This window comes from Helianthus annuus, chromosome 1 (assembly GCF_002127325.2).
Source record: "Helianthus annuus cultivar XRQ/B chromosome 1, HanXRQr2.0-SUNRISE, whole genome shotgun sequence".
In the NCBI taxonomy this organism is placed as follows: domain Eukaryota; kingdom Viridiplantae; phylum Streptophyta; class Magnoliopsida; order Asterales; family Asteraceae; genus Helianthus; species Helianthus annuus.
Window position 1 is genome coordinate 51,489,190 of NC_035433.2, and position 16,447 is coordinate 51,505,636.

Genomic DNA, 16,447 nt, shown 5'->3' on the forward strand with positions numbered 1-16,447 from the left:
TCCAAGAATGTGAATATACAAAGAATACACAAAATATTGGTGAAACCGAACAAAGGAATATAACTCACAAAATATTCCGGAAAATTTATTCACAAGTATATTTCTGGTAAATAATATTTTGGACACCAAGGAAACGAAAATATGATTTTTACAATTATTACAAGACTATATCATATTTTTGACAAGGAGAAAATATATTATTTTTGGCAAGTGAAAATATATATTTTCTTGGAATTATTAGAAGATGTATTACTTTTGAAGAAATATATATTTTCTCAAATAAACTTGAAATATATTGTTTTGGATGAAAAAGGGGTTCATATATATTTTCTAAGTTAGACTTGAAAATATATTATTTTTGAGACTTGTATGAAGTTATAAATATTTTTTTCCAAGGGAAAAAAATTATAAATAATTTTTCTAAGTAATGTTTTTTAAAATATATATTTTGGAAATATATATTAATGTATTTTTACTAGAGATATTATTCCGGAAAAATAAATACAAAATTAAGTATAAGAATACTTAACAATTACAAGAAAATACGTATTCGCATACGTATAAATACACACCGGAATACGAAACCTATACTTGGCAAAAATATACAAGTATAAGAATACGATTACGAATATAAATACACCCATCCTTGGGATGGATATACATGTGCAAATACATAAAAAGTAACGAGTTAAAATATATTGTTGTAACAATTATTCCAAAATTTAATAAATATAATTTAAGTTAAAATATTGGACGCAAAGAAACGTAACTCAAAGACACTAATTAATACTGAGTCAAGGCACGAGCCGCTCGTCTAATAGATCATAGTACGTTGTAGGTAGTCGTGTACACCGGGAGAAGCTTTGAGTTACGGTGATTACGAAGAACGCAAGACTGTGAGCTCATGTCCCCCTTTTCTTTTAACTGTTTTCAGTTTTATAACTTCGGGGGTGAAGTACATGTTACAAACTGTTTACAAACGATTATATGTGGTATGGTTAGCTAAGGAAGGATACTGCTAGATCATGTGAGTGGTGGGTATAACGCTTAAGACCATTAATCCTCGTTATAGGACCGAGGGACATGAGTGATAGATCTATTTGGGTGTAGCGAGCCCCGCCCACGTGGACCAGGGTTTGGCCCATGAGGTGACTATGTCTTACAGGCGGAAGCCCGGTGCAAAATCTGCTACGTTTGAGCCTTCCTGCATCACGTCACACATATTAATGGCCTTGCAAACCATTAATGATTTGTTTTCCTTGTTGCTTTCATACCGGGGTTTACAAACATACACACATACTTTCAATGATTTCAACGGTTTATTCATACACGCAAACAAACACATGAACTCGCTCAACTTTTGTTGATGTTTTCAAACTACATGTATTTCAGGGAATTAAATGTGGATCTGGCGGGCGTTGGATGTTTCAAGTGATGTTGAGAATAAAAGATGTCATCCGTAGTCTAAGGGTTTGGATAATGTGTCTTACCCCAGATAAGACACATCTTTCAAAGCCTGGTTTTATTTAAAGTCTTTTGTCAAGTCCTTATGGAACTCTAAACAATTCGTATGATTTGTACTCGGATTTGAAGTTTATGTTTCAAGACAATGTTGTAGTGGTATTTTAAACTTATATAATAGATGATCATCTTTAGTTTTATCATATAGTTGTTGTTATGATTGAATGCAATGATATTAAGCAAGTCACACATAATCACGCTTCCGCAAAAGTCAGGGTGTGACAGTCTCCCTACTCCGGATAGTCTTGCTGTGCAAAGTTCTGTTCACCACTCTCTCCCTGGTCCGGATAGTCTTGCTGTACAAAGCTCTGCTCACCACCATAAACGTGGTCGGGATAATCTTATTGTACATAGCTCTGCTCACCACTGTAGACATGGTCGGGATAGTGTGGCTGACCGTACGGATATTCAGCCTAAGGATATGGTTCACCTTCGTATCCGTAATTTTAATAGTCGTGTTATACGTACGAGTCTTCCATAGGGATATTCAAGTCCAACTGCACCGTATTGTCACGATAACGAATGCTAGAGACAACCGCCTCCTCCCTCATGTTGGACGGGATCGGTTTCTCGTACGAGTCAGAAATAGCGGTTCCCTCGTAAGAATCTGGAATAACAGACTCGTCAGAGTATTCACCGAAAAGGTAGTTGCTAAACCGCTTGTTAGGATCTGAGTTTGATAAGATTGTGTTTGTTTAATTAAATGAAGATGAAATAGAAACAATTGCAGCGGAATTAGATGGAAGAAACTTTCAACACAATCAAAGAGAGAACAATTTTAAGCAAACATGTTTAACATAGAATCGAATGATTGTATTTGATTACAATAAACAAAACTAATGCATGCATCCACAAAGTCTCCCCCTCAGCCTGAGCTCACAGTGATTTGTTCGTACAGAATGACTTGGTGATGAAGAGAGCTATTAGAACAGTACAGGGTACTGTTCTATTTATAGTACAGAACAAACCACTGAAGCATCTTTGCTGACGTCACCATGAAAGTGACATCTAACCTCCTAACAACCTATAACCACTGACCTTATACAAACACTGCATACTAAACTACTGATTACAAATAATACAAATGATAAACTAAACTACTGCTTCTCCTTCCACTGTTATAACTCCAGCAGTACTTTCTGTTTTCAGCAGTGCTTGACCCATATCAGTAGATTGAGCATCAGTGCTTAGTCTTCAACAGTCTTTAGGTATCATCAGTTGTTGAAGATCAGCAGTTGTTGTAAAAGGGCATTACTTTAGAGGACATCAGTTGTTAGGCCACTTTCAAGGGGAAAGAACTGTTGCAAACAACTGCTTATTGTGAACCCACTGATCTGATCCAGTTTTGGCTTTATCAACTGTTCCTTTGGTAGGGTTCAATCCCAACACCACTACATCGTATTTTGAAGATACGCCACTAAAACAACAAAACACGGGTTTGTTTGAAACACTATTGCAATGAGGAATTTGAATAAAATGTCGAATGCATGGCTTGCCTTCTTAAAGCACCATAAATTGGGACCTAAGCGCCGCGCTTTAGCCATAGCGCAACGCTTAGGGTTTCTCATGACCCGGCTGACAATCTCGTACAGAACCAAACCTCGTATCAAGTCGAATCAAGGTCACATCTGCTTTTGTTTGGAAAAGAACACTAAACACCACGCTTTGGCTAAAGCGAGCGCTTTAGGGGTGTGGAAATAAGGATGGACGTGTGAATATCATGATCCATTTCTACCATTTTTTAAATAATTTAAAACTCGGCATGTAACCTCTTTCCAACAAAACTTTAATTTTGATTCTCAATAAAACCTTGTAAACTTAATATAAAAGTAGAGTAAATTGCCAAAATCGTCCCTGAGGTTTGGGCATGTTTGCCAATTTCGTCCAAAATTTTTTTTTGTACAATATTGTCCTTCACTTTTGAGACTTTTTGCCAATTTCATCCAAACGTCTAATTTGGGTTATTTTTTCTCTCAAATATTTGGATGAAAAATCCCAAACCTTAAGGACGATTTTTTGGCAAAAAAAAAAAGTTAGAGGTTTGAATGAGAATGGCGAAAAAGCCTAAAAGTGAAGGGGAATATGGTACAAAAAGGTTGTTTTGGGTGAAACTAGCAAACGTAACCAAACCTCAGTGACGATTTTAACAATTATATATATATAATATATAATTTGCAACAAGTTTATGTATTAGGGACTTGTAACTGGTGCTTGATTGATGTTTCATGCAATGACTTGGCATATTCGATGCATAATATGTTGTACACTATGAATGTCTAATTGTATTGTACTCTATGGTGGTTTTTTGTGAAACCATGCGTGACTTTTGAAAACCATCTTCAGCTTCTCATATTTGTGTGTTGGCACGTATTGTTATTTTGGGTTTTTTTACACACCATAAACAATTTCTCTCTTCACCACATACAAGTTCTCTCTAAAATCTCTCTTGTAGCGTTGTTTTTTAGGGGGTTTTGAACTTCACTGCTGGCTGTATGTTGTTTCTGTGACGTTCTTGCCTTCTTGGTTGTTGTTTTGGGGAGTTTAAATCCCACAGATCGAATACGAGATGATGTTTGGGTTTCGACTGAATCGTTTAAGGTGTTGGTTTTGAGATCTGTTGTGGAGACGATGGTTGCCTGCTACTTGGCTTGGCAACTCTGGTTGCAGCCGTGGCGGGGTCTTAGCTTCTTTATTTTGCGACGATAATGAATTAATGATGACTGTAGATCTGAGTCGTTTATTTTATATCTTTTCGTTTTATAGCTTTTTTGTTAATTTGATGATGTGTTGGCGGTAGTTGTTGTGGTTATGGTGGTGGTTGGAATCCACAAAGACCGTCGTCACAGTGGCACCGCCGTACGCGGTGGCCGTCGCTCTCTGACATGTTTCTCTCTCTGTAGTTTTGGATTTGAGGAACATCGAAGTGTGGTGATATATGCAGATGCTTTGATTTGAACATGCAACTGGTTTGAATGTGTAAGATTTTTTTACCTCACTAGCGACGTGTTGGATGTGTATCTTGTCGTGTGAGTGGTGTTGTGTTGTACAACGTGGAATGCCATCATGGCAAGGCGGCCACCATCGTGCCGGACGGCACCCAGTAGTTGGAAAGGGTGGCAAAACATGTTTCTGGATACCTGGTTGTTTCGCAGCTCGTACAGATGTATCGATGTCGTCTAATGTGTGTTTGGGCGGTAGAGCACTGCCTACAGTGGGTGGGAGAGCATCATCAAGTGGTGGTTGACGGTGGTAAGACCACCACTGAGATTAAGAGTAAAAACATGCTAGACTCTTGGAGTTCGATTTCTTTGTCTTGTGGTTTTTTTTTTTTTTTTCTTTTTTTTTTTTTGAAAATGTTGATTCTCTGTGATGTGGTTATTAGTTACAAATCATATAAAACGCGCTTTCATATATGTTGTCACTGGGTTATGAGTTCTGTACATGATGCATTACCAATAATTAGAATTTTTAATACACAAAGGCTCTACAAAAGTTGAGGTTTGTTGAAAAGTTGGCTTTTAATGTAAGAAAATGTTTCGTTTGTTTTGATAATTTAAATGACTCCAATGTGGGGGTTTGTGTAGACTTTGGGATTTAAGTTGTTTGTACAGATGATTTAACTTGAAATGCAAGAGTTAGTAGTTACTGATAACCGGATTTAACAAATGGCCATGATGAATAACCGGATTCCAGTTCAGCCCAAGACTCTAGGAATGTTATCGATGTCGTAATAAACAAGTCACGATTTTATGCCACCGCCGCATCGCGGGGGTGCTTAATCCTAGTTTACTCATTAAAGTATTCGCAAAATTCTTAAAATGCAAAAAATGTGCCAGTTAACTATCACATTAGATTTTTATTAGTTATTCAATAACTCTTATTTACTCTTTGATACTAATGGCTAAAAATGCCTAAAACCAAAGTCATATAATTAAGAGCCGCACCATGTTAGAGGTCATTATCCCACAAAAATGAAGGGCCATAAACGACCAAGCCTAAAAACACCCCCAAGAAGTTTAGTTAAAATATGATAACAATGTCATATAATATTGAGTAAATTGCTAAAATAGTCCCTAACGTTTGTTCACATCTGCTAGATCCATCCAAAAAAAGATTTTTTCTCATATGAACCACCGAGGTTTCAGAAAAGTTGCTAAATCCATCCAAACTTCAGGGACGATTTTAGCAATTTAATAAAACAATTTTTTTTTTGGATGGATTTAGCAAATGTGAACAAACGTCAGGGACGATTTTAGCAATTTACTCTATTTTTTTTTATTTTCATCTTTTTATTATATCTCTTAATTAACATAAAATCTATTAGTTTTTTTTTATTTTCATCTTTTTATTAAATTTCTTATTTAACATAAAATCTACTAGTTTTTTTTTTGAACGACGAATTTCTACAACAGGCGATAGATTCGCACCTGCTTTTGCAGGCCCTCCACCCCACTCTGGCCAAGACTATGTTGTCTTAACCGGGCTCACACTTGGCATCAGAGTTTGGTTTGGCGCTCCCCGATAAAATTTCCAGCCTACTGCCATATGCGAGTAGTTGCACCCTCCATTAGAGCCTAAAACTCTCTGGAGTAAATGCACTGTAATAGAAAACTCGGATGTGCTCTGCGGGTTTCGAACCTGTGACCAGGCCTTCACCCACTTCATAATGAAGATTAATCATTTATATTTTACAATTATGAATACGGTTTTATATTTATAATCATCTAACCATCTAACCAAGTCTTTTAAAATGTAAACATTTTACTCATTACTAATCCTTTAATAAAGTTAATTATACGACAAAATCTTTTCAACTGTTTAATTTGTTACCTATTTAGCAAGAACGTGTATTTTATTTTATAAATGAACAAAAAAAATATTGGGTGAAGGCCTGGTCACAGGTTCGAAACCCGCGGAGTACACCCGAGTTTTCTATTACTGTGCATTTACTCCAGAGGGTTTTCGGCTCTTGTGGAGGGTGCAACTACTCGCATATGGCAGTAGGCTGAAAATTTTGTCGGGGAGCGCCAAATCAAACTCTGACGCCAAGCATGAGCCCGGTTAAGACAACACAGTCTTGGCCAGAGTGGGGTGGAGGGCCTGCAAAAGCATGTGCGAATCTATCGCCTGTTGTAGAAATTCGCCGTTCAAAAAAAAAAAAAAAAAACTAGTAGATTTTATGTTAAATAAGAAATTTAATAAAAAGATGAAAATAAAAAAAAATAATAGATTTTATGTTAATTAAGAGATATAATAAAAAGATGAAAATAAAAAAATAGAGTAAATTGCTAAAATCATCCCTGACGTTTGTTCACATTTGCTAAATCCATCCAAAAAAAGTTTGTTTTATTAAATTGCTAAAATTGTCCCTAAAGTTTGGATGGATTTAGCAACTTTTTTGAAACCTCAGTGGTTCATATGAGAAAAAATCTTTTTTTGGATGGATCTAGCAAATGTGAACAAACGTTAGGGACTATTTTAGCAATTTACTCTATAATATTTAAATACATTAACCAAACATCATATAATATTTAAATACATTAACCAAACATGATTAACAAACGACAAGAGAGGGAAGCACGAGGAAAAAACCATCTCGACCATCGGTCAAAAAGCATTCCATATATCATCATTCATTCATAAAACACACACACCACTCCCCACTAAACATGCATTCACATCTTCTCCATCACCACACCACCACCACCACCGGAAACAACCACTTTCCACCACACATGCTGCTCCAAGCTCTTTCTTCTTCCTATACGACAACTACTAACAATCCATCACCGTTACTAGATCAACACACTTTCAGTGACTCGTTTACGACGGACTCATCACGATCCTTTTCTTCGTCTTCAGCTTCGATTAATCACAAAGAGGCCGAGAAACGCCGAAGAGAGCGAATTAATTTTCATCTTAATCGGCTTCGAACTATTCTTCCTTGCAATTCCAAAGTAAATTCACTTTTTACCCTAATTTTTACATTTTTACGACAAACTAACAGACTCTTAAATACTCCGGTCTGTTATCTAACCTTAGTTTCTTCATGATCATTGATTATCGAATTTAAATCAATTAAAACTAACCTACTTTAACACTTCATGTGATGATTTTTTTGGTAAAGTAGTTAAACTTTTTTAAATTAGGGTTTCTATAACTTTATTAGGGTTTTAAACTTATATTATTTTGATTTAAAGACAGATAAAGCATCTCTACTAGCAAAAGTGGTTGAAAGATTAAGGGAGCTAAAACAAACAACCTCCGAAATGGATCACCATGAAAGTATACCTTCAGAAACCGATGAAATCACGGTGATCTCGTCAAAAAGCAATGTAAACGATAAAAGGATCATCATAAAAGCTTCAATGTGTTGCGAAGACCGATCGGATCTTCTTGCGGATATGATCCAAACAGTAACTTCATTGCAACTGAGTCCGGTTAGGGTGGAGATGGTTGCGGTTGGTGGGCGAATACGCAACATTATATTGGTGGAATGTGATTGTGAAAGAGATGATTGTGGTATGTTGGTTCAATGTGTGAGGGAGGCCTTGAGTTGCTTGGTTACAAGTAATTTGGGTTCAAATCAGTCGTCGAAACGAAGAAGGATGATGGTTTGTGCACGATGATTGATCTAAGCTTGTGGATCATGGTCGGTTTAGTTGAGTTTAGTTGTGTTTGTAACATAACATTTGATTTCAAACTTGGAGTTCTGGTATGTAGTTAGTGCTAAAATTCAAACTTGTTTCGTTAACATGTTTAAAAGATTACAAGCATAGTGTTTTTCTCTATTCAAACGCAATTGAGTTCATAATACATATTGTATATACATAATATATCTTTAAATCACTCCAAGAATAATATATACTTGTGTGTATGTATATACCATTACAATTTGCCTTTTTATAGTTTGATTACTTGCACAATATTTTTTTTTTGAACGGCATATTGTTAGGATGTCGCTAACCGGGTTAGTAGTTAGTGTGTTAGTATCACCAAGTTAGTATTAAAATTCCCCCTTGTCTAGATTTGAACCCAGGACCTTCAAGAGAAGCAAAGCTTCCCACCTCCACCTTAACCACTAGGTCAAGAGATCATTGGTATTACTTGCACAATATTGAATGCCATGATTATGCCATGCTATTTCTACTATGATTTAGGTAAATGTTAAACTCCCAAGGGTAGACAGGGCGTTATCGGGTACCTTTGACCGGGTAGTGGTACCCGATCGGTAACACTAGCGCCACCCCTAAGGCCGGTAGCAAATCGGGTAGGCCACACGGTGATTATTTACCTAGGAAAGGAGATGAGAGAGAGAGAGATTGCGTTTGTGTGTGGAGAGAGGGAGACAGTGCAAGTAGTTGCGGGTTGTGGTGTTTTCACGGGTAAACACCCGTATATCCTAAGCACAAGATAACATCCCAATTTGGCATATGAAGATAATGATATAACATATGAAATGGTTGGATAGAAACAACACGATATGTTTTCAAAGTCATATGTGCACTTTAACAAATTTATATGCATTCATAAACCAAATTTCTTAAACCAAGCACATAAAAAATCCATAACTGTTCACTTGACTCATAAATTCGATTCTGCTTTATGTTATGATGAAATTACTACATAGTTCATATATAATGTTACCAAAAGTACTAACACAAAGGATATGCTTTTACTTTTAGTACGCCTACATAAAAATTGATTTACTTTTTGTTACATTAGGGGGATAGGGGCGCCCATCACTCACCATCCACTCAACATTCACAACATCCAATCAAGTTCCATCACGTTATCGAGCTTTATTTCATCACTAGTGATATATTTTAGTGGAAATGCCCATTACTCACCATACCCAACAATTTCCCTCACAGCCCAACAATTTCCCTCAAACAATCACGCGTGATGGTGGCCACGCGTACTCAAATCCACGAGTGATGAGAAGGAGTGGCGATGGTGTATCACTTGCTATAACTCGTGATGGCGGTGGTATAACGGGGCACCCCGGGTGGCCTTATAGAGGCTTATAGATACCTAACTAGTTTTTTTTAATGTACGCCTAATTTACTTATACTAACCATCAATATTTGCACTTCGCAAGATTTGTAACTTCCACATCTAAAATAGAGAGGCGACATTTTACCACCACTCTATGAGCTTTGAAAATTTCCGATTTCTCTGGTGTAGTTATAAGTTAACTTCCATCCTATCTATTTCAAAATGCACAAATTGTAGGTTAAGAGTATCTTTTTAGAACAACTTGATAATTTAATTTTGGGCCAAAATAAAAAAAATTAAGTTGTAGATTGGTACAAATTTTAATATGAAATTGCTCAAGATTCTCCACTAACTACTTTAAGCCAATCATGGAAATTTGTTTCTAACTCAAAGATGAAGCAAGCTAAACATGTCCCATCCCACTATGTTAAGCCAGTCCCAAATTTTAAAGCCAATAGATAATGCAATACCCCATCACATTCACTATTTTTAGCCAATCACAACTTTTTTATACCATGTGAGGTACCAATCACAATTTAAGCATTATAGTAAAGTTGTATGGAGGGAATAAGTAAAAGCAGGGTAAAAGCCAGTGATACCCTCCAAACTCTCCCGAGAACATTTTCATGTATACATGACTTGACTAATGAAAATCATTTAATAAAATATGTAAATACTTATAAAAAATAATTACATATTACATATAATACACAGGTTACATATAATACACGGGTTAAACTCTTCCGATCAGAGCCTATCGCATTCAAAACTCAATCAAATAAGTCAAGGTTATCTAAAATTGTAACTTAAGATCAATGAACTTGATTACCTAAATATTTGTAGCTTCATGTTTTTAGTTCTTAAAATTGCAATCAACCTTAAGATAAGGCTGCACGGGGTGCAGTCGGTGAGTGAATTCGGGGAGGCACTTCACCGATTAGGGGGGGGCTGCCAATCACTCGGGAGAGGAGATCGGGGAGGAGAGATGGAACATGACCGGTGGCGGCTCACCGAGAGAGAGGGAGGAGAGAGAAGGCAACTGTCCAATCAAACCTTTTCTTTTTTTTTTTTTTTTTTTTTTAAAAAAAAAAACCAATTCACCTAAGAGGGGAGTGGCGCCATCAAATTGGGGTGTTAGGGGAGTTTAAGAGGGGACTTGACGTGGCACACGGGGATTGGTTGGGCGTAAGAGAGGGGACTCACCTATTAGGTGAGCACCCCCTTCACCCTAATGTGTAGTGGTAAAGGAAGACCTTTGGCAATTATCCGTAATGTGGCGGTCTAGTCAGCAATATAACATTATGGGACGTTTTTCTAAAATGGGTGCAGTAGGGATGTGGGCATTGTGCGCATTATGTTAAAAGATGTGTAAAGAATCAAATAAATAAAAAAAACCATCAAAAAAGTGATTGGCCAAAGAAAAAGGTTATCTGTGATTGGCCAACAATATCTTCATCAAGCGTTTAATTTTGCACGCCCCAACCAAATTTTTGAAGAAAAACGCCCCAGGGGGTGGTGTGCGGGCATTTTGGGGCGTTTTTGAGACAATTCACGCCCAAATACTGCTCCACTACGGATGGTCTAATCATGTTCTTAATCATCATCATCAGCATCCACTATCTATTCATCCTGAAAACAGATTATAAGTATGACAACCTAATCCCTCTTAACCATAATAAAGTAGACTCGTATCAACACAAACCCAATTTAAAGGTTACCCAATTTATCCATGTTATACCAAAGCAATCTGATAACTCGTTACCACATTATGCAAAAGTTTAAGCGTTTTGGGGAGTGAAAATATAGGATGGTTAACCAAAAAAACATAACAAACTTGGTTACATCCAATTTGCCTAATTTTAGAGAAATAACGATTACCGTTCATTAAAAAAACAATATTGGTGACCAACATCATTCCCAAGTAGAACAGAATTTGAATTAAGCAATCATTTTTTTCACTTAAAATGGTTGTTCTTGACATAAAAATATTATAAAAAGGAATTATTATTATATATATAATTGAAAATTGAAAAGTGGGTATGAATAATGTGTTTTAATAGTGTTTTCCTTTTTTTAATAATATTTATTTACATATTAAATTTAATATTATTTATATTATACATATACAAACACACATATAAATAGAAGGTGGGCATGAATAGTACTTTGTTCAATAATAATTTTTGTTTTAATAATGTTTTTTTTTCAAAGTAATAGTTTTTTAGCCCGAAAACAGTATAGTATGTTTATTGTACAACTGAATGCAGTCCATAATTTTTTGTCCTTAACTTGAAAAAAAAGTTTGATGACTCGTACCGGTTAAAATGTTGAGAATTAGATAAATGTTTTTTGATCAATAAATTTAGTTAAATTAATTGAAATAGTAAACTTTTGTTTTGATCTCGGGGTTTGGTCTAAATTGTTATTTTAACCATTTTATGAAAAAATTGTCAAAACACAATGTGATTTCACATTATTGCCATTACATATATATATATATATATATATATAGAGAGAGAGAGAGAGTAAGATTAACATACAAAAAGCCTTATCATACATCACGTAGCAGACAATGGTAACCGTTGGATCAAGGGTATAATCACGCATGGGACCACATAATCACGCATGGGACCACATAATCACGCATGGGACTATAATCACGCACGTTCTATGATAATAACGCACGTTATATTTTTTGTCATGTATGTTAATGTAGGTTAAGCCTTGAAGTACATTATACTTTCTCTCTATATATATATATATATATATATAGTTTACAAAGGGCCATGAATAGTGATTTTAAATTTATAATAATATACGTTTTTTCATATTTTATTATTTTAATATTATAATAGTTTATTATTATATTTACTTTTAAGTTTTGATATATTTTACTGTTTTTTTTTTCTTTTAAGAAAACCATATTTCTTTTATTATTTAATTTTTGTTTTCAATAAATCATTTTTTAAATCATATTTCCTTTATCAATTAATTTGATATTTCTTTAATAACTTACGTTCGTTAATCTTTTTTCTAAAAATTTAAGTACGTAGTTTTGCTTATTTTTTTCTCTCGACATTCCGGTATTAGTTTTGTTAAAAGGAAAGTTATATTCAAAATAGAGTTTTTATTTGGTATTTTAAAACGGTACGATGATAAACTAAACCAATTCTAACGGTATGGCTTTCTAAACAACATGTTCTATTTATAAATAACATTTTTGTTCCATTTCACCGCAACGCGCGACCGTTAACAAACCTAGTTATCATTTAATGACTTGAGTTCCTAGGATGTGCCATCCACGTAATAGGTTTTTTTTGTTATTTCTCCATAACATTAAATAAGCCTTTATTTTTCCCTTTATAGTTATGAGTTCTGACCCCACAATTTTTCTTAGAACGTCCAAAGTGACGCTTTCGACAATCATAACTCCAACAACTTCAACGACCATGGTGATATTGTAACGCCCAAATTTCACATCCCAAAATGTAATATATCATACTATTATTTAACAAAATTCGGGCATGACCCGTTCGTATTATAAACAATTCCCTGTAAGACTAACTTGTAATAACTTAAATACGACACAACGAAAAATATGAGCCCAAAATTTCATTCTTTGTTAGACATAATACTTACATGAAAGTTCAAATACAAAATTTCATACACTCATTAAAAGGATTTACCATGTTCCATAATATTAATGCTTCAAGACCCATATTTGTCAAACTATGTGACCGATCCTTCCCGTACAATCCTTACTCTTGACACGATCTTCAATCTTATTATCCTTCATAATAATATTATGTCCTCCCAACTTGCATTCACCACATACATAAACATCATTAAGATTTGGTGACGTCCTTCTTAAATTAAATATATGCAATCAAATAACCACTCCATATTCCTTCTTCTCATGCCAGTCCCTTCGAATAAGCTTTCCTGTATAATAATGCATTCCATTTCTTTGAACCTTCACAAGGTCCTTATGGCGCACCTGCATTCTCATTTCACACTTAAGTTCCCGGTTTAGTAACTTAACACTCAAACATATACACATACCCCATCCATTCGTAAGCAATAATTCCCACTTCGTACACAGACGCAATCATACATATAAGTTAAACACGTACTTCACTACATGAATATGTACACATAAACAAATGTACAAACTATACAAACATATACGCTACATAAGACATTCCAAAAGGATTGCTAAGACACCCTAAATATAAGCTTCCCAATGAAAAGATCATGTACGTAAGAGGCTACAGGCATTCTTTCTTCTATTCATAATTACCTAGCAGTTCCGACTAACAGGAGGTAATTATTTTTCCAGACGGAATACATATAGACGTTTACAATTGTAACCAGGTGGTTAAGCCTTACAATTCTCAAAAACATAAGAGGGATTAGTCATACGTAACTTAAAACGTGTTTAAACGAGTTCGTTATACGGCCTGCCTACTGTTTACGGGCCTCAAACATGATTCTGATGTAGGGGAGGCCGGAAGTTACGGCCTGGGCCGTAATTTACGGCACCTGAATCTTTGTTTCGTCCGTTTACCCTAAAACTTGCGTAACTTTCAAACCGTTTAACCGTTTAACCTCCTGTTTCTTCCCACTTGACCGTAAATTCGTCCTCTATCATATGGACTCAAAAGCTAACACCCGAACTAAGGAAATTCTTAACTTATATGCTTTCGGCTTAATATTCATTTACAAATTATTTGACCCGTTTATGTTTTTATCAAAAAACTCATATGTTTATACTCCAAACTCACATGACATTAAACTATAACACTTTTACATTATCCGGAGTTCCGTACATGGGGTTTATGAACCCGATTCCTGGTATGCGTTAAACTCATTCATTTCAATCAATTATACGTAAGTGAACTTCATTAGTAAAACTTCCTTATTTTGACCATTTGGTATACATAGCGAAAACCTTCGCTTCTAAATAACCAAATCTTAATAGGCATTGATTACCATGCTCAAGTAACTAGCACATAACTTTGCTTAAATAAACTAAGAAGTGATTCGGAAATCACTTACTTAATACTACTTACTTGATATCATCAACAATAACGCATTTCAACATAACTTCTAACAATTATCATACAATTAATCTCTTTTACTACTAAAGAGGGAGTCCGGGAGTTTACTTACCTCGTACGTCCAATTTACATGTGGCTTCCGTGTTTACCTTCGACCCGAAGCGCTTCCATATTCGTGTCCCTATTGACATGACTCCTATCCATACATGTCATCATAAATGTAGCACGATTAGCTTACGAACATTCGTTCATTCGACTTTCAAATCATGTAATATTTGACTTTTGTTAGCTTATTAACACATATAAGGAATGTGTGTCATCATACTTTATTACTACCGAACATAACACATTAGCTCGCGAGTTCATATCGCAATAGTTTCTTGCATACAATGTTTACCTTTTTAACTTCATATCTATACATAAACCATTTTCCTTTAACTACGCCGTTCACTTATATAATTATTGCATTCACATATAGTTTGCATTCCATAACGATTTACATAAAAGACCAATTCCATTTTATATCACAATTGACAATATATCAATTTCTCACACGAAACCATTTGTTCATATCCCATTCAAAGCAACTTAGATTGTCATTGAGGCATTTCATCAAACACCTAGTGTGCGTACAACATATGAAGCATTATGTACATGTACCCTATGCATAATTTCACTAGATATCATCATAATTCGCATAATCAACCATTCTTGCACAAATCATTCATCCTACACATAGTAATCTATCAATGTTCTAGTTTTCACACAAGTATTCATAGAATTGCTCTACTTATTCAAATGACATAAACATCATCCTACTAGAACAAGTGGGTTTTCTTTCAAATCTTTAGCAAATCAAATTGAAGCATAATATACCTTCTAACTAGTGATTCTAACTCATATATAAACTCAATTTCATAGTGATTCACGGATTGGTAAAACCCACTTCATCAAGATGCATCAAAACATGAAATTCTTTCTTACCTTATGATCAGAATACTTAGATTAGTGAGTAATCAAGCACATGCATTCGATTTGTGTCAAGAACCACCATTAATTTGCTGAATTTTGACCTTGATTGAACAAGTAGGGTTTCACCCTTTCTTCCCCCCTTCTGGTCGCGATACCCACACGCACCCAACTACTGGGTTTTTAATTTTATCATGTTATTTATCAAATCATACACATTCAACCCCGATGTTATCTATTGCTGTCACTTAATAACCTTTTTCCAAGTTTTATAAACTTTCTTGATATTTTTAAAAACTTATCTAATTATATAAAACATTTAGACATTAAAACATTCTATTTTGCAATTTATGGGGTGTTACAAATCTACCCCCGTTAAAGAAGGTTTCGTCCCCGAAACCCTTCTCATTCCTACTAAACCCATTCCACTCTTACTTTTTCGTCTTATTCATTCGCGAGGCTTACTACAACTTAATTACATTCAGGATCTTGGCAAGAGTTCTATTCCTGCGTAAACATAATTTTACACATTGTCCCTACGTTCTTAAATTATGTAATTTACCTTTTCATACACGTAATTTGATTGAAAATTTATCCAGGTCCTTATTAATGTCTTACACCTTAAAGTGCTAGTTCCTAGCACATTTCATTACTAACAGTTCGTTCATCATTCTATCAATTACACAACCTAAGTTTTTTTTTACGACTTGTTTCTTTAACGTTCCAACTATTGAGTGAACATTCTTGCTGACGAGTGAACGTTCCAACTGTTGAGTAAACATTCTTGCTAATGAGTGAACGTTCCAACTGTTGAGTGAACATTCTTGCTGACGAGTGAACGTTCAAACTGTTGAGTGAACATTCTTGCTGACGAGTGAACATTCAAACTGTTAAGTGAA

General features: G+C 35.1%; 1 protein-coding gene and 1 long non-coding RNA gene across 3 annotated transcripts; one reads left to right on the forward strand and one right to left on the reverse strand.

Annotated features, from left to right (window-relative positions):
• The first annotated feature begins 7,152 nt into the window (after window positions 1-7,152).
• On the forward strand, window positions 7,153-8,370 carry LOC110866719 (transcription factor bHLH106). The gene is made up of 2 exons (XM_022115863.2): window positions 7,153-7,478; window positions 7,722-8,370. Exons 1-2 carry the CDS (start codon window positions 7,191-7,193, stop codon window positions 8,148-8,150), a joined length of 717 nt encoding a protein of 238 aa, XP_021971555.1. The 5' UTR covers window positions 7,153-7,190; the 3' UTR covers window positions 8,151-8,370.
• A 4,961-nt stretch (window positions 8,371-13,331) lies between these two features.
• LOC110936341 lies at window positions 13,332-15,696 on the reverse strand. Of its 2 annotated transcripts, XR_002589924.2 has the most exons (3): window positions 15,564-15,696; window positions 14,692-14,775; window positions 13,332-13,516 (listed from the first exon to the last, which is right to left on the reverse strand). It is a non-coding gene; the product is annotated as an uncharacterized LOC110936341 (long non-coding RNA). The 2 variants fall into 2 exon arrangements; XR_004868689.1 differs by lacking the exon at window positions 13,332-13,516 and having other exon boundaries at window positions 14,359-14,775.
• Between the last annotated feature and the right edge of the window lie 751 nt (window positions 15,697-16,447).

Coding starts and splice junctions, on each gene's coding strand:
- LOC110866719 (XM_022115863.2), top strand. CDS start 7,191: ATGCATTCACATCTTCTCCATCACCACACCACCACCACCACCGGAAAC. Junction 7,479..7,721: donor TTCTTCCTTGCAATTCCAAA/GTAAATTCACTT, acceptor TTTGATTTAAAG/ACAGATAAAGCATCTCTACT.